This window comes from Nymphalis io, chromosome 7, assembly GCF_905147045.1.
Source record: "Nymphalis io chromosome 7, ilAglIoxx1.1, whole genome shotgun sequence".
Taxonomy (NCBI): Eukaryota; Metazoa; Arthropoda; class Insecta; order Lepidoptera; family Nymphalidae; genus Nymphalis; species Nymphalis io.
This window is the reverse complement of record NC_065894.1, coordinates 5,558,879-5,578,585: the sequence shown is the minus strand read 5'-3', so window position 1 is coordinate 5,578,585 and position 19,707 is coordinate 5,558,879. Positions and strand designations below refer to the sequence as shown.

At 38.9% G+C, this 19,707-nt stretch overlaps 1 protein-coding gene across 2 annotated transcripts; it reads right to left on the bottom strand.

Annotated features, from left to right (window-relative positions):
* Window positions 1-758: 758 nt before the first annotated feature.
* LOC126769391 (GATOR complex protein NPRL3) lies at window positions 759-19,491 on the bottom strand. 2 transcript variants are annotated; one of them, XM_050488143.1, is made up of 11 exons: window positions 19,081-19,491; window positions 18,786-18,998; window positions 18,252-18,346; window positions 17,563-17,779; window positions 5,056-5,210; window positions 4,840-4,971; window positions 4,388-4,552; window positions 3,639-3,834; window positions 2,541-3,210; window positions 2,165-2,358; window positions 759-1,490 (listed from the first exon to the last, which is right to left on the bottom strand). In XM_050488143.1, the coding sequence occupies exons 1-11, from the start codon at window positions 19,277-19,279 to the stop codon at window positions 1,336-1,338; spliced, it is 2,391 nt and encodes a 796-aa protein (XP_050344100.1). In that variant the 5' UTR covers window positions 19,280-19,491; the 3' UTR covers window positions 759-1,335. The 2 variants fall into 2 exon arrangements, with proteins under 2 accessions (XP_050344100.1, XP_050344102.1); XM_050488145.1 differs by having other exon boundaries at window positions 2,541-3,075.
* Between the last annotated feature and the right edge of the window lie 216 nt (window positions 19,492-19,707).

The window sequence follows — 19,707 nt, the reverse complement described above, 5'->3', positions numbered from 1 at the left end:
TGGCACATAATCTTAACACCGCGGTAGCTTTCGCAGTCCTGTACACTACCTTTGCCTTTATATACTGGAGTAATGATACTCAATCTCCAAGAGTTGGGCATCTTCCGGCTAGTAAGTATTTGGTTAAAAAGGTCAGTAAGTAAGTTCACACCATGAGAACCCATCGCTATCCACGCTTCAATCGGCAAGTCGTCAGGGCCTACGGCTTTTCATTGTACGAAGACATTTGAGTACCTCGTCAGGTGTTACCAGTGCAACATGTCCGAGATTAGGAGGCAGTTCTGGAGGAGAGACATTACCGTGTTGTGTGTTAAGCAACACGTTAAAGTAGTCGCGCCACCTCTCCTTCACCTTATCTGCGTCGCAAACCAAAGTGCCATTTGAGTCCTTTACACAAAGACATTTTGTAATGTCTTGAATAATAGAGTATTTAGTTTAAATATGAATATGTATTGAAATAAATAGTGAAGCAAAATAAGTTAAGTTATTATTGTTTTTCATATAGTCAACTTTTTACTAACAGCTTATTTTTTTTCTCATACTTAAAGTTACTCGCTGTTTAATGGACTATAAGTCAACATAGGTCTCGTTAGTGGTGGATATTTGGACCATTCATCTTTGGACATTCTCCTTTATCGGAGGAGCGAAATAGCGCATTGGCGTGGTGGCGTTATGGCTCTTTAACCGTTTCCCGAATTTTGGTATTAACAAATAGTTATAAAAACCAATATGATATAAAATATTTTTTTATTGAATAAAAAAATTAATTAAAGCTTCCTCATTAACTAATATCACACACTACAAAAGTAAACTTACTTTTAAATCTATAATCATTCACTTTATTATTGGCGAAAATTTTAGACAAAAAGAACTTTTACCTTTTACTTGCACCAGGGTATAAATAAATCAAATATTACTTTATTTAGATATAACATACTAAGTACGTTACAATTTACTACTTTAGGAGTTTTTTCTACAATAACTTAATTAAAGACAATAAATTTTAAAATTTTGAAGGATTAAATAAATAGAAATAAACAATAACAAAAAAAACCAACTCACAAACAAATGAAATATTTTTTAACATCTTCGTATAAAAACTTTTGAGTAGCGAAGATTATTAATTAAACAAAATTCATTCGGAGTGAACCAGCCACAACATAATAAATCATAAAATTCTGTACAAAAAGTATAAATATGTGTAAAATTTACAGAAATGACAATAAGCAACATTGTTATGATATTTTATCTCATTTATTAAGAGATATACATTTGCGCGAGCAAATATAAAATATGCATTAAATTTTCTCAATAGTATTTATTTCTAATACCAACTTAATAATAAGGGTAGAGCATTGCGACTGCGGGATCTTCTGTTTCAAATGTAATAAGCACATCTTTGAACTTGTCAAGAAGTTGCATCAGTTGCGATCGAGAAACATTCTCCATAAACATTATTTCTTCAAGATGTTGTTCGCCACGGAAGTACCCTGAAAATTATATATAATCATTACAAAAAAATATTTCCAAATTTTTAATCCAACACTTATCTCTTCTTAAATCTAAGTTACGGCAAAATATCGCGACGGGTATTGTAATTTATATGAAGGCCTGCATAAAGTCCTACCACCTGGTAGGGCTTCGCCCATCTGGGTGGGGTACCACCACCACTCATCAGATATTCTGCCACTAAGCAGCAATACTTAGTATTGTTACGTTCTGGTTTAAAGGGTGAGTGAGCCAGTATAACTACAGGCACAAGGGACATAACATCTCAGTTCCCAAGGTTGGTGGCGCATTGGCGATGTAAGGAATGGTTATTATATTCTTATATCTCTATGAGCAGTGGTGACCACTTCCCATTAAGTGTCCCAATTGCTCGTCCGCCTTCCTAAAAAAGTCTCAACTCACAAATATAATAAGAGACCAGGAGTGGTGATATAAAACTCAAAATAATTAATTTACTAGTAAGATCCTTCAGGAGCTAATTAAGTTATTAATAAAACAAAAATTATAGTCATAGTGCTAGTGATGACAAGCCTTCAATGAATTGAAGTTGTCTGGTAATTTATGGGTTATTTTTAAGCAAAAATATGCGTATAAATAATTATGCCATACCATGCAATGTACATGCACATTAATTTAACATTTTTTGAATGAATACCTTTTTTATGTAATTGTGCGAGTAACAGCAGATCGCCAGGGTTCTCCGAGGCGGGTATAGTGGCTAGAACAGCTCTCTCCTCGGCGGTGAAGGTGTCGAGCAGGGACTCGGTGGTGGGTGGGTCGCTAGGCACGCGACACGCGTCAGTCGCGTCGCAGCCGGCGGGCGCGCTCCACACGGTAGGCGACTGGAAACTGAAACACATAAAAATAGTTACTTTTGGTGTGGAATTCACATTAGGCTCATCTTGCAGTATAAAGAAAACCGACTTTACTTGAATTAAATCATATGTTCAAACTCTATTTTCAATTAAAAAATTAATTCTTATCTTAATTTTCATCAATATCAAATATAAAACATGTTTTTAATAACGCACCTCATTTCACTCTGCAACTTAAGATTCAACGACACACCGTTCTTCTTTTCTGTTCCATTTGTTGCTGCATGAGCGTTTTTGAGCCTTGGCGATACTTCTATATCACTTTCAAATTTATCCTCGTCACTACTTGTATCTCTGTTTATCACATTATCGGACTCTTTTAAGGATAAATCTGAGAGTCTCGATGGTAAACTTTTTACATCCATATCTTTAGTATCCGTGTGCCCATTGACATGACCGTTTTCTATCCCATTTATGCCATTCCCGTTAATATTATTCGATATGCCGCTATCAACTGAGTTTCCTTGTACTTTCTTTTGTATCTTTTTAGTTGTTTCATAATCACATCCATTGACACTAGGTTTTATTAAGCCATCGACCACGTCAATACCATCATCGAAGGAATGATTCGCCGAGTCTACTTCGTGGAATTTATCGTATTTCGTGTGTTCGGATTCAATAACTATGGGTTTTGTGTGAGAAAAGTCCGTCTGGTTAAGGTTGTTTTGCGTTGGATAATCTTCATCTGAATCTGGAAAAGTATTAATGCTCTCTCTAGGTTCAACCGGCTCGGGGACGTTTAGTTGTACTTGGTTTAGAGATGAGAATGATACACTGTTTGACTGGTAGTAAGAGTCGTGTTTTTCGCAAAAATACTCTTTACCATCTATAAAAAAATTGGTTCATGTAAGTATTGAATTATAACATTCGGTTTTATGTGTCTATAGTTTATTTTATTAATGTAGGCCAATCAAAAATGTTTAGGTTGAATAAATATTGACCAGTTTTAAGCACATACAAAAATAGATTATTAACAAACGACACACAACTCAAACAAGGTAGAAGTGGTAACGAGTAAGAACTGTATTTCGTCGGTTTTACTACATAAATATAAAATGTACAGCATTCAAAAATTTTGAATGATTTTTGTATGCTGATATTTTTACATTATTCAAAAAATGTATCATACGATTGTGACATTAAGATACATCAAAGGAGCGAGTAAACGCCCCGACCACAAATTTGTAAGAAACCAAACCATCAGCCGTTGCATTCGGCAAAGTGTACCGAAAGACGACGACAACGGGCGCTCACCGTAGTGCGCGTGCGGCTGCCTGGGCCAGTGCGGGCAGTGCGGCGAGTTGAACTGCACGTAGGTGTGCAGCTGCAGCAGCAGGCGGCGCCGCAGCAGCCACGCCACGAGGCGCGCCGGCCGCCCGCCGCAGCGCGCGCCCCACGCGCCGCGCGACACGTACCACAGCGGCGCCGGCAGCGAGAACTCGCTCAGCATCTGCGCACACCGAATAATAATACTCTATATATCTCATAAATACTTTATTTTATACGAAGCGTTACATTTACTTTTTCATTGGTAAGAGTACTTCCCCCCGGTTCGTAAAGTATAAGTTGGTTCTAAATTGAAATAAGACTCCTAAGGTACTAATGCGTGAGTCACAAATCTATCTTTATACCATCGCCGGTAGAAATGTACATTTAACTTATTCACATCGAGTTCCTTTAGACTCGACAGTCAACATTTGATTTTATAATTTATTTATTTTTTGACGAGCATATGGGCCACCTGATGGTAAGTGGTCACCAACGCCCATAGACATTGTAAGAAATGTTAACCATCGCTTACATCACCAATGCGCCACCAACCTTGAGAACTAAGATGTTATGTCCCTTATGCCTATAATTACACTGGCTCACTCACCCTTCAAACCGGAACACAACAATACCAAGTACTGCTGTTTTGCGGTAGAATATCTGATGAGTGGGTGGTACCTACCCAGACGAGCTTGTACAAAGCTCTACCACCAGTAATTTAATTATTAACTCACTTGTAGTAAACATAGTCCAGGAAATTCCTTGGCAAATTCGTCGACTAGTGGTGAGTTTATGTGTATGTTCGCTCCGGGCGCGACTACATAAACATTACCTTCGCATAACGGATATATGACTGTTGCTTTAGCCCAGTACACCAAATGCCCTGTAAGTTGGAAAGCCTGCAAATAAAATTATACTTAATAACCATAATATTTAAAAATAAATGCCTTAAATTTATTTACAGTGAATATTGTATTTTAAAAGAACTTCAAGAAAAAAAACCCTAATCTATGAATGAATTATACACATATTTAACTCGATTGTTAAACTGTTTCTTACTACTCAACTATTCAAAGTGTTATGCATTATAAGATACAAATGCTTGGGATGACATCATCTTAATATTTGTATTTGTTTTTAAATCATATTAATTTGAATAATTTCTTACATCAGTTAACTATTTTACCTGTGTGAGTGTCAGATCTGCTTCAATCGCTAAAGTTTGTAAACTCTTCAGAGGACTGTATAACTTTATAAGTCTTAGAAGTGCGGGGCTCCCATCTAAAGGAATTGACGCCAGCAACTCATTGGGATTTACCTGTAATTAATAAAAACAAAACATTCATTTAATACTTTTATAAATAACTGATATCCTTAAATTTTTAATATACAATTGTGTTACCATAAGTAGAATGCCATGATAGGGTCGTAACCTCTGCACACATTTGTCAATTGTCTCTGGCTCTATGATCAAACCCCTATTATGTATCTGATGTGCTTTATGTGGCAGACAAAATGATAGAAGTACCCACTTGTTTATACGAACTTGTACAATACCTGAAATAAAAATTATTCTAAATGCAATAATTATTCTATTGATGTGCCTTCCGGAAAACATACAGCATTGCTGTGAAGAAGCAGTCATATACTTATTTTAATCTGTGGTCGATTGCTACCTTAGACAACTTAGTTCACCTGAATGACACTAGGTGGCGCTAGTTTACCAGCAAGTGCGCGGGAACCGTAGCCGTATTCTTTCATAGCGTTGTGTACTTTCGCCAAAGGTGGTCGAAATAATTCTAAAGTAATTCAGTTTTGTGAAAAATTAATTGAAAACATTGAGTTGTTTTTCTATTTGAAATTATGGATCGCACCCCGAATAAAAACGGCGAAGTTAGTGATTCGCATGTGCCTATTTCGGATGGTGTGTATACCGATAATAATCAGTGCCGCGAGGATGAGGATACCTCGAATTCAAGCAGTTCGAGCAACGAAGGTGAAAATGAGGTTACTCCCAGAAAGAAACGTCGGCCGGACTCCCAGGTAACGGTCGATCCGAGAATACGAAGACGCGTTATATGACCAGGTCAGTTTTCTTACAAATTTAATAATGCATCAACATTGTGGGACTGATAGCAACAAATCCAGTAGTCACGTAAACTCAGACCAAGTAAATAATGTTAGCTCTTTTTTATCCAACCCCTCGATGTCAACAGAAACTCTAGATCTAGGTACATACAAGACAGAGTTTGACGAGAAAAAACACATGAAACCCGCCGATGGGAATAGGTTAAAACAACTAATAAAGTTACACCATTTTAACACCCTTGTGGCAACACGTGCGCTACACTAAAGCATTAGCTACTCATTGCTTTCAGCTAATGCTGAAGTCACTGCATCTCCGGGATTTTGCAACCTTAAAAACAATGACGAATTGTGCTGCCTTAATAAAGGCAAAGACTTTTTGGCCCCTGAACTATTTGTTGCGGGATTAACAAATGCTTTGCTGTACCAAAAGGTGTTGTTGCAATCAGGCTTACAAGAAATACTAGATTGGGCTGTTAAAAACCCAAGCGAGCTAAATAGTGTCAATCTAAACTTACAAATGGAAAGCTGACAACAACAAGCAAACTAAAAACATTACATTTCGTAACAGAGATAAGAACAAAAAGACTATCCGACACAATCATTCAGGGGGGGGGGGTCACCTTGTACAATTCAAAGACAAATGACAGACTTTGGAGGCAAACAAATTTATCATGACGACAATCACAGGAATACCCCTGTTCAAAAAACCCCCCCTTGTTTAGCCTACAAAATCAATAATGGACCGGTATGCAAGAAAAACTTCCCCTGCCATGACAAGTAATTATCGGACTCCTGAATCAGAATTTTCTTCAAGAAGTCAGGGCAAAATCTCCGAGTTTCATCTCCAATATTCGATCTCCGGGAACTGAACAAATATGTAAAAACGAAACATTTTCGTTTGATTTCTCATACAGATGTGCCGGACTTTCTTCAACCTGGAGACTGGATGACAAAGATCGACATTTCGCAGGCTTACTTTCATGTCCCTATGGCAAAATCACACAGACCCTTTCTCAGAATCAGTTATCAAAACCGTATTTACGAGATGACGTGCCTGCTTTTCGGTCTAGCTTCTGCACCGCACCTTTCCTCTTCCATCACATGCTGGGTCGCGGAGACCCTGCGTGCGAAAGATTGTCGAGTGCTAGTCTACCTAGACGACTTTCTTCTGGTGCATCAAAACCGAACCAAGTTGAGTCTTCAGGCTGCGGAAGCCGTAAGACACTTGGAATTATTGGGTTGGAAAGTAAATTTCCAGAAATCTATCCTGACTCCCACACAAGACTTGGAATATCTATTACAAACAATGTTGGGACAGCTAAACTTTGCCAACTTTGTCATCCCACGGGGCAGACTACATTGTCGCAATTTGCAAATCTTCCTGCGACGGTTCGACAAGAGATTTCCCCGCCAAGTGCAACGTATCCTGCAGAACGTTTACCGAGAAATGGTGTGGTGGCGCGGAGTCACTCATCACTCGGTACCGATACACAAAGAACCGGCTACCAACTTTCTGGCAACGGATGCCTCAGATGTTGGTTGGGGTGCTTAACTGGACGGAAAAGTGATGTCAGGGAACTTGTCAAACTACCAGAGAAAATGGCACAGCAACAAGAAAGAACTATTCGCCGTTTTTGCTGCTATCAAAATGAACTCGAAAACGCTAGTAAAGTCACAATTACTGATTCAGTCCGACAACCGAACATTGGTAGCGTATTGAAACAGAAGGTGGGCCAGGATAGCGAAAAAAGTGTTGGGTGGTTATAACAATATTTATTTAAACAGGCAGAGTAACCACCCTGCTCAAGTTCAACAATAATTATAATCGTTCATTGAAATACATCGCTATTTATACCAAAGTCTAATCATTTTTAATGTTGGTAGTTGTAAAAAAAATAATATCACGAAATTAAATAACATTGAAACAAAATTTATAATCAACTTAAATAAATATTAGGTTATTCTACATAAATTATATACGCGTTGATCCTAGAGTTGAGTTTAACACTCGGCCATCCTGAAACTGCCGTGCCCCACGGCTGATAGAGTTTTCACCGACATCAGATATCTGAAAAAAAAATGCGGACCAAAAAGTATATCGTTTTCAATATGAGACAAAATTTTATGTATTGTTACTAATTAGTAATATTTTCTTCTGTTACTTTTAATTGAAGCCTTTACCAGTGATACATATAACAATATGTATCACTGTTAGTCACACAGACGCTTTTTTTACATATAAATATGAACTTTTTTTGATATACAATGACTAAACTATTCCTCCAGAAAGTGTAATTAGTCAACTAGTAACAAATAACAAAACTATAATATTTTATATTATTATATGATTCTCCAGACTATGCGCCTCTATAATATGTTATTATCCATTATTTATTAAGGTAAGAATTTGAAGTAGTTCAAACACACATTTATTACAACTAATTTTAATAAGCTTCTTAAAAAAATACACTTATTATATAATATATCAATCATTATATATAAGCTAATTAATTACTTCAGCCAACCTTTTCTTTCTTTTATAAGCAGGTATTATATTATACTTAATAAACGAATTCTACATTATATAATTTCAACTTTCTAGTAGATCAATTAAATCATCCCTATCCATTTCATAATCACTTTCAGAACTATCATCTACAGACATAGAAGAAACATATGGGCGAAGTTGTTCCCCTCTTATAAGGTTATAAACGATTTGACGCGGTTGTTAGAAACAACCGCGTCAAATCGTTTATAACCTTTCATCCCCTTTATGCTACATATTACATAAGGATCTAAGGATTGCTCAGCTTTAATAATTTTATAAGGACCAGTATAAGATCCATCAAGTTTTTTTGTAAGTTTTGCTCCTTTATCCCTAGCAGAACCCCCCTTCCATAAAACAAGTTGCCCTACCACATACTTCTTGCATATTTTACGATTCTTATTGAATCTCTTCTGCATAAGTGTCATGTTCCTATCGATACGAAACTTTGCTTTCTCCCTACATGTCTGTAAGTGCTGTTGTTGAGAGGCATGTTTATCAGGCCCTGATGGGATAAGGGAAACGGATGTTATTATGTCCGAACATTAATTGAAAAGGAGAATATCCTGTTGTATTATTACGAGTGTTATTAATTCCCCAAATAACATCTGGCAATTTAATGTCCCATGTATATTCACTTTCAGACAGTGTTGAGTCCGTCAAGTATAGTGTGATTTACACGTTCTACTTGGCCATTAGACCTTGGGCTAGCTATAGCATTGAGGATATGTTTAAACTGAGCCTCCTCAGAATACTGTTTAAAATACCTGCTGGTAAAAGCTTTGCCTCTATCAGAAATAACTCTAGCGGGGTTACCAAATTGGTTAATTATATCTTTTAAAAGTTTTATTGTTTCGACAGAACTGCAATTTTTGGCTGGCTTTGCAAAAACAAATTTTGTAAAAGCATCGATAACCACGAGAACAAACGTATTTCCGTTTCGCGTTTTAACAAATGGGCCTAAATGATCAACATGAAGCGTGTGCATTGGAATAGGTTCTTTATTAATAGGATATAATACACCCTCCTTGCAACCATAATGTCCTTTTTTATAGGCGCATTCTAAACATGAATTAATGTATTTTCGAATGAACAGAGTCATTTTTGGGAATCAAAATTGAGCCTTTATAGCCTGCTCGCATCTATCAAATCCCGGGTGACCGATTTGATCGTGATATTTTCGTAACAAGCCATATTTGTCTAATTTTGGGATAACAAATCTATCGCCTACTAAAGCTTATCTATAGAGAAGTCCGTCTTTAATTATGTAATTAGAGGTTATATCGTTATATGTAGTACCTTCGCGAAGCTGTTTTAAATATATTTTGTAAATTTTCATCTTGCATTTGTAATGTTAATAACCAATCAGATTCTTCAATTATAAGAACTAAATTTTCTACCGGATTTCTGCTTAATGCGTCAACGTGTCGCATCCTATCACCGGGCCTATACTCTATTTGTAAATCAAAATCTTGTATAGTAAGCCACCATCGTGCTATACGGGGCACCAGATCCTTTTTTACAAGCGTAGTACGTAAGGCTGCGCAATCAGTCACTACTTTTACCGGAATCCCCGTGAGATATATACGAAATCGTTTAAGAGATTCTACCACAGCCAGGGTTTCCAGTTCATAGCTATGATAAAATTGCTCTTCCTTACTAGTTACTCTACTATAGTACGCAATAGGCTTCAGAGTGCAGTCTGTTTGGTACTGCATTAGTATTCCCCCCAAACCAACACTACTAGCATCAGTATGAAGCTCTGTTTTTGCATTTCTGTCATAAATGGCCAGAACGGGCTTCTCAACTAGTCTTTGTTTTAATAAATTGAAAGCATTTTCCTGACTTTGGCCCCATTCCCATACAATACCCTTTTTAGTTAATTTCGTTAAAGGCTGTGCTATTTCAGCGAATCCGCGTATAAATTTTCTAAAATATGAAGTAAGGCCTATGAACTGCCGTATTTCATGTACATTACGTGGACGGTAATATCGAGCTACACAATCTATATATTTTTTTGTCCTGGTTGTATAATTCCGGCTGTTATCTCGTGGCCTAAATAATTCGTACTTTGTTTGAGAAAGCTACATTTTTTAAGGTTTAATTTCAAATTTGCTTTTTCAAGTGCTCGTAATATTTTTTTTTAAAGTAAAATGCCTGCTTCTACTGTAACCGACGGTATCATTACGTCATCCAAATATAGAGCAATATCCTGATTAATATTGCCAAGAGCCATTTTAATTAGGCGCGAGAAAACGGCTGGAGCATTAGCTAATCCAAATGGCATTTTTGTAAACTCATATTGCCCGGAAGGAGTTACAAAAGCGGTTTTCTTAATTGATTCCGCGGCCATAGGTACCTGATAATAGCCTTGTGAAAGATCTAGTGCCGTAAAATAAACTTTACCGCCTAACCGAGTCACCTGATCCTCTATATGAGGTAACGGAAAACGATCTTTTATAGTAAGAGCATTTAGTGCACGATAATCGACACAGAGGCGATAATCACCTCCTTTCTTTTTAACTAGTACTACTGGACATATTGTACGAGAGTCTACGTCGCATAATCGGAAGTAGACTCTCGTACAATACCGGGATCTATTAAATCTTGAACTTTGCCATCAACAATTTCACGGTCTTTATATGAAAGACGATAAGGTTTAAAACATACGGGTCGATTGGTAGTGGTGTCCGTTAGGGTAACGGACACGAAGGCATAATTACATTTTTTAATATTAATATTTTCAGTTAAGAGTACAGGAAAACTATTTATAAAGTCATTTGAATCTAAATTAATACCTATAACGTCAATGTTTAATTTATTTGTCGGGTAAAATGACACAGATGCGGCGGTGGTCACTAAACTAACATGATTTTGATTAATCAATGTAGGGCCTATTATTAATCTATGTCGGGTAGATGATAGTCTGCTATCTCAACTTGTCCATTCAGTACAATATTGTCAATATTTATTTCTATCTCACATTTACCTAAAGAATGTAATTGACTGCCCCCAAAGCCTCTTATTACTACATTAGATGGTTGAAGTTGTAATTCTAATTTTTTGTTATTGCGAGGGTAAGCAAATTTAATTTGCTACCTGTATCTATATATGCGATTAACCCGTGACCTTTCGCATAAGCAAATTTCTTATATAAGTCAGATAAAATATCGTAGGTAATATGTAAAACGTTGCTGACCTTTTTTGTGTCCTGGCTTGAACCGCTTGAAGAAAACCAGCACGTCGCGATGCTGTGCCCCAAGCGATGACAGTAGTCGCAGCGCGTTGTCGCCTTACAATTCCTCGCCTCGTGCCCCGTTTGACGACATGTGTAGCAGCGTTTTGTATCTGCGAGTTCTTGTGTGCTTGTAATAGTATTTGACGAAACACCTTCAGCGCGGCCTCTTCTCCAAGTTGCTCTTCTAGCGGAATTCACCATTTCAATCCGTTTATAGTTTTCCAACGATGATAAATATCCAAAGTATAACTGTTCCGGTTTCGTACAGTGCTTTTGCATTTGGTCGTAATTCAGCTGGCAGACCTCTTATTATACAGGATATAGCATCTTCACCACTAATCTTGCATTTCTTAAGTAATGACATTTTTCCGTGAAAGTACTTAGTCATTGTCTCAGAATCATTTTTCTTTCATGCCAACATTTCTTTGAGTCTATCAACGTAATCCGTAGACCGTGGAAACGCAGTTTTCAATGCTTCCTTCCACTCGTCCCAGGAAAGATTATAATCATCCAAGTCTTCATACCATTCTCGCGCAGAACCTCTAAGCCAGATTTGCATGATAAATTGCCGATCCTTAGAGCTCCAGTCATAAATGTCACCCAACTGATCAATTTTGTGCAACCATCTGGACACGTTACTCGTTTTTTCATCGGGACGAAATTTAGGAATCACTTCTGCATCCGCTGGAGCCACGCGTCTTCTTTTGGATGGTACTACGTCGACAGATTTTGAAGTAGTTAAAAAAAAAATTTCATTTTCTTCTTCTTCTTCAGATGATGATATAGACGGATCTCTGTTCCTTTTGTGGTTTCCAAGACCATCTATGTACGGTCCCGACATATTTTAGGCCGATCCCACTTCTGAGATGAAACAGAAGGTGTGCCAGGATAGCGAAAGAAGTGTTGGGTGGTTATAACAATATTTATTTAAACAGGCAGAGTAACCACCCTGCTCAAGTTCAACAATAATTATAATCGTTCATTGAAATACATCGCTATTTATACCAAAGTCTAATCATTTTTAATGTTGGTAATTGTAAAAAAAAATAATATCACGAAATTAAATAACATTGAAACAAAATTTATAATCAACTTAAATAAATATTAGGTTATTCTAAATTATATACGCGTTGATCCTAGCGTTGAATTTAACAGTATATTCGAAAAGAAGGCGGAACCAAGTCTTTAGCGTTGCTGGAACTGACATTCAAACTTCTCCAATTAGCGGACAAATTCTAAATAACGCTGTCAGCATATTACCTCCCGGGGAGGTACAACATAATAGCAGACAGGTTTTTTTTTTATATTCGCCGGGAGGGCAAATGACTCTACTCCACCTGATGGTAAGTGGTAGTAGAGTCCAAACGCCACGACGGCCAGTACAGACGGGAAAAACGTTCTGCACTAGCCGCCTTCGCCTTGACGGCCCGCAAGATGCCTCTTCACGCCTCGTTTGAAGGAACCCGGATTGTAAGAGGAGGGGAACACGTGAGCTGGTAAGGAATTCCATTTTTTGGAAGTGCGACAAAGAAAGGAGTTGCCAAATTTCTTTGTTCGCGATGGAATTGATGTCACAGTTAGGCGGTGACATCGAGAACCAGCTCGCGTGGACTTAAGAAGGAAGGGGGAAGCAGGAATTAGAGAGAATAATTCCTCAGAGCACTCGCCGTGATACAGACGATAGAAAGCGCTCAGTGCTGCTATCTCGCGACGGAATTGTAAAGGTTCAAGGGTGTTTGTGACCTTTACGTCGCCAATAATGCGTACTGCACGTCGCTGCAACCGGTCCAAGGCCTCCATTAGGTACTTAGCGGAGCCATTCCAAAGGTGCGAGCAATATTCAACGCAAGACCGTACCTGTGTTTTGTATAACAGGCACAGTTGTTGTGGCGTGAAAAAACGCCGCACCTTGTTCAGAACTCCGAGTTTCCGTGAAGCTGTTTTTATAACAGCCTCGATGTAATCCCTTGGACTAAGGTCGCAGCGAAAGTCAATCCCCAGCATGGCGATTTTGCTTTGTATCACCAGCGGAGTACCACAGAGGGAGGGAAGAGGGGAAAATGCTGACTTTTTCGCTGTGAGAGCGCATACCTAAGTTTTCTTGGCATTAAACTCAACAAGATTATCAGAGCCCCATTTGGCGATGAGCTCTAATGTCCTATCGAGTTCAATGACAAGATCCTTCCGCTTCTCCTCAATTTCCGCCCGCCCAGCCACTGCGCGTCCGTGGTATCCACCATGCACTGTACTATCGTCTGCCTAGCAATGTATGTTCCCAAGAGAGAGCATATCATTGATATGCAAAAGAAAGAGTGTCGGAGATAGCACAGATCCCTGGGGGACCCCAGCATTCACTACATAGAATTGTGAAGCGCAACCATCTACTAAAACACGAAGGCTACGCTTGTGTAGGAAGCTGGCAATCCAGGTGCATAGCTGAGCAGGCAGACAATATGCCGGCAGCTTGGAGAGAAGACTTCTGTGCCAGACCTTGTCGAAAGCCTCGGAGATATCGAGGCTGACAGCCAAAGATTCTCCATGCTTGTCGATAGCTTCACCCCAGAGGTGTTTTACGTACGCTAGAAGATCAGCTGTGGACCGTTTTGGTCGAAACCCGTACTGACGATCATTAATTAGACAGTGATCTTCTAGGTAATGGATCAGTTGGTTGTTTAAAATCCGTTCCATCACCTTACAAAGTACTGAGGTGATAGCTATTGGCCGATAATTTGCCGGGTCAGACCCATCCCCTTTTTTGGGAACCGCTTGCACATTAGCTCTTCTCCAAGCCTCCGGCACACATCCCGAAGAGAGAGAAAGTTCGAACAGGCGCGTTAACACAGGAGACAGCTCCGCTGCGCACTTCTTCAGCATTATGGCTGGTATTCCATCGGGACCGCTAGCTTTCCGTACATCAAGTGATTGCAGCTCCGCACGCACATCACGTTGCCTGATTTTAATGTCAGGCATCGTATGGCCACATGAAGGTATTGTAGGTGGCAGCGCACTACAATCATCGATGACGGAATTATCGGCAAAGAGTTTAGCCAGGAGATCAGCTTGCTCTTGCGGACTGTGAGCTAGCGATCCGTTCGGATTTTTGAGCGGTGGCAGCGAAGGTTGGCAGAAATTGTTTTGCACAGACTTGGTCAGACGCCAGAAGCTACGGGAGCCCCTAGGATGCGAAACAAGGTCATGACCAATCTGTACAATGCGCTGTGCATCCGCTTTCATGTATGCTTTTCTACAGGACTTGGAATTTTTATTGTAGTTTGCTTTCAGTGAGTCAATGTTAGATGCCCCGCTAATGCAGCCGTTGATCCACTTGCGATATGCCGCCTGCTTAGATGATACAGCATCGGTACATTCACGAGTGAACCATCGGTTGCGCGTACCTCTACTGACGAGATCTGAGCTAGGAATGTAGTATTCCATTCCCAACATGATCTCGTCAGCAACAGCAGCGGCACTAGCTGTCGGGTCATTCCCACTGAAGCAACGTTCCTTCCAAGGGACCGACGCATAGTAATTGCGCATACCGTCCTAATCTGCTGACTTATAGTGCCAAACGCGACGTTTGCATACCGCTAGTGGCGGCAGCTTGGCCTGTGGCACTCATCTGAGCCTGAACCACAACCTGATATTCCACCGGGTGAGAAGTCAGCAGAAGGTCCAGTAGAGAAGGTGCTTGCCCATTAATGTCTGGGATCCTGGTGGGCTGATCAACCAGTTGGGTCAAGTCATGTGTGAGAGCAAAAGCATGAGCAGTCCTTCCAGCATGGTCAGTTTTGAGGGATTTCAACCATGATTCGTGGTGAGCATTGAAATCCCCCAAAAACACCAATTCCGCGTTAGGAAATTGCTCTTGCGCAGCATCTGCCACCCGACTAAGATGGTCAAATAATCGGCTTGTCTTCAAGTCACCATTGTGGGATCTGTAGAGGCACACATAGACTCGACTCTGACGAACCAGGTCCACACGTACCACCAACATGGAGAAGGAGGGGTCCTCCAAGCAGTGCAGTCGGTGACAGCAAACATCCGTCCTGACGAACAAGCATACTCCGGCTTTCGCTTTGAAGGATTCTTCAAGCGTATAGCCGGGATAATTAAGATAGCTGGTATCGGCAGGACGGAGTATTTGTCTCCGTGAGAAACAACATTGCTGGCCGTGCTGTCTCGAGATGGTGGTGGACAGCGTTGAGGTTAGCGTAGAGTCCACGGATGTTAGAGAACTCGACCTCAAACAGCGAGGGTATGGTAGAGGTGTACACCGCTATACGACCGTTATTTCTGTTTTGTTGCGCTACCATTTGGGGCAAAGTGTGGAGGCGTGTTTCCCCTAGTGGTTGCCAAAAGGAAAAATACACTGACCCGCCGGACGGAAGGACCCCCGAACCCCCCTGGAAGTGGCCGCCGGGACCCCACCTTCCGGTCACCAACCGGCACGACGGTCCACCCCGAGATTATGCGTGGCCTGGTGGTGCAGCCTCGCGAGCTGGTTAGGCACGCTCGGGCCCCTGTACTATGCCACGGGCGGCCAGCGGAACAGCCATTTCTTCGGGTCTCCCTGTCCGGCAGGTCAATAAAGTTTCCCCCGGCATTGGTTCAACAACCGTCTCCATTGGACCAACACCCATCGCGGCAATACTCGCTCGGGCACTGGCTGTACGCTGGCTGACCTCGAAACGCGACTGCAAGCCACTTCACGAGTTTTTCACCATGCGTACGGTGGTAACAAGCCAGGCGAATGTTTAACATCCTGATGGTCGCTCAGATATCCCTTAGTCGCCTCTTACGACACCCATGGGAACGAGAGGGGCAGTGAAATGTATTCTTTCACCGTCACTGCACGGTAAAATGTTGTCACGAGGAAAGGACCCGGCGGAATGGCACCTGACACCCGATGCGACCGCGGAAGTCTTCCAAAAATGGGGACTTCCCGAAATAGATCTGTTCGCATAAAAAAAATACAGCTGTTGTGCGAAACTACGTATCAATAGATTGCAAAGATCGATCGGCATGTTATACAGACGCCTTCAGCAGACCTTGGAATTACCGGATCGCCTGGTGAAGACTATGAAAGAATATGGCTACGGTTCACGCGCACTTGCTGGTAAACTAGCGCCACCTAGTCTCATTCAGGTGAACTAAGTTGTCTAAGGTAGCAATCGACCACAGATTAAAATAAGTATACGACTGCTTCTTCACAGCAATGCTGTATATTTTATTCTCGGCACATAATACCGGTTTTATTTTTATGTAAAACCGTAATATTAACAATTTTATCATCAATCTATTCTCCGACCACAGCAACTATTCCCAAAAGAGGCTAGCTAGGACATATTATAAAGCACATGTGTTTACGGAAACATAGGTGAATTCTCTTTTTCTTCACATTCATAATACAATAGGAGCGCAAATCCAGAAAGAGTCCAGGTTTTCAATAGTTTTACATGCCTTCTGAGGTACGGGAGTGTAGACACCGCTAATTTCCATGTTCTGGGCAGCTACTAAGAATTCCTTAACAGAATAACTCACAGTACAGTACAGTAATATCCTGTTAATGTCCCACTGCTGGGCTAAAGCCTCCTTTTCCTTTTGAGAAGAAGGTTTGGAGTTTATTCCACTACACTGCTCCAATGTGGGTTGGTAGAATACACATGTGGCATAATTTTAATAAAATTAGACACATGCAGGTTTCCTCACGATGTTTTCCTTCACCTTCAAGCACGAGATGAATTATAAACACAAATTAAGCACATGAAACTTCAGTGGTGCTTACCCGGGTTTGAAACCACGACCATTGTTTAAGATTCACACATTCTACCCACTAGGCCAAATAACTCAATAAGTTGTTTTAATGCCTGGACTCGGGGTTTGCTAACCCATGATATCTAAAAGCTTTTTCTAATAGCTGTTTTCTCAGCTACACCTATTTTTTCATATAACATGATGTTGGTGTTTTTGTACCTTTGGCAATAGAGTATTGGTTATATACCCAAAGGTTTATAGGTTTATTAAAAAAATATCTTTACCAGTACTACTTAATTCTTCAAACACAGACTTCATAGATCTCGCCAGTGAGCTTCTCTGTAGAATAAGATGAAATGCTGATTTAGGTACATTATTTGCTCCATTATCTATGCTGTATGTAGTAGAGCTGACTGAATGTCTAGAATTTTCTTCTTCATCATCATTTTCACCAGAATTTATCTCACTATCTAATGCTGATACTTCATCGTGAGCTGCCAACTAAAAACAAAGAAGAGTAGTTTGAAAATATTTCACAAATAAAAGTATTTATTATAATTTAAAAATAATGTGTGATTGACTTTTTTATTAAAAAATATATTATGATATTATAGATCAACGAATTACAGTTACAAGTTGAAATTTAGGGACATAAAAACTTATACTATATACATAAAAATGCATGCTTCTGTTGTTCAGTGTTAATGCATATTTCATTCCATTTAGTTGAAAATTTGTACACTGTTTTTTGGCATAGCTTAGAGGTTTCTGGCATATTATGTGTCAACTATTGAATAATATAAAACAAATGACATGTATCAAATAATTGCTTTAAAAAATTAAAGAGCATAGCAACGGAATCCCCGTTGCTATGCTCTTTAACTTTTTTACTTTGTTTGATTAAAAAAAATCCTTAGCTTAAACATGAGCTGACTTAATGTCTAGTTTATATTCTGATAAAAGTTATTATTACCATAATTTTCATTTCTTCAGTTAAATATGAACACCTTTTCTCTTCATGTCTTAGAGCTTTACCCAGTCTTTTGCTCAAGTCATAATAACATTTCACTGTAAATAATAATACATAGGTGTAGTACATGCTGCTCCAATGCAGGTAGGTGGATACACATGTGGCAGAATTTCAGTGAAATAAGACACAATCATGGTTTCTTACAATGTTTTTCTTCACCGCTGAAGCTGAAGATGCATTATATATACAAATTAAGCACATGGAAGTACAGCAGTGCTAGCCTGGCTTCGAACCCGCTATCTTTGATTAAGATTGACATGTAACTATTGAGTCATCGCAACTCATTACAGTGACCAAAAAGTAAAAAAAATAAAATACTTACCACTAGCTCGATATGAAAAGCTAATGCTTTTTACTTTACATACAAAAAAAATGTTATCATATTATTACGATATTCAATTAAGCCCATGATAACATATGTTACTTAATGATATTAATTATTATAATTTTTAAACTATATTAAAAGAATATAAATACCAATTGAATGGCTTGCAGATGCTTGCAATGCAAACACTATATTAATAAGTATCATAGCAGCAGTGTCATCTTTGTTTGTCCTGTAGGGGAGAAGAGTGGGATGACCTACAAATCTCACATCATTGACTTTAAGCTCAAACTTTCTGTTACAAAGTTCTGCTTTAACAGCAAATAATGTTGACAACATTTCATCTGTAAAACCACTTAGTTGACCTAAAATGTGAATAATGCAAATCAAATATAATCTTTACGAGACAAAAATGTCCTTTATTATAATATAATTATAATTATTTACCTTTACAGATATTTGATGTTTGAGATTGTGAGTTTTGCAGTAGGTCTTCAGCAGAATTTATTGCATATGGATTGTGACGACCAAATTTCTTCTGCTTACTTTCATCCTTGTTTTCAATTGTGTACGGGTATCTAAATAGCAATCTATCTCCTTTACTGTCAGATTTCACGAAAAATATATTTAATGGATTAACTTCCATGGCTAAGATTTACGTCAGTGGTAAATGTTATAAACAATATCAATGAAAAATAGTAAACAATACAACTGTAAAATTAGGGCACGTTGTAACAATTAAACATGTTTTTAAAAGAATTAAATATGCACTCATGTTTTATAACGCATATATTTATTAAATTAAACTATTAGGTTTAGAAAGTTAAGATTAATTGAAAAAAAAACTACAATGACTCAAAGCAGAAACTGAAAAGAATCTAGATTATGATTTGAGTAATGATGTCAAAATTGACAGATGAACATATGCATCATGCATAGCTATTAATAAATATATAAATTATATTCCACCATATATTAATATTTATATTAATATATGGTGGAATAGGCTCCATACCTTCTCCTCAAAAAGGGAGAGGAGACCTTAGCCCAGCAGTGGGACATTCACAGGCTGTT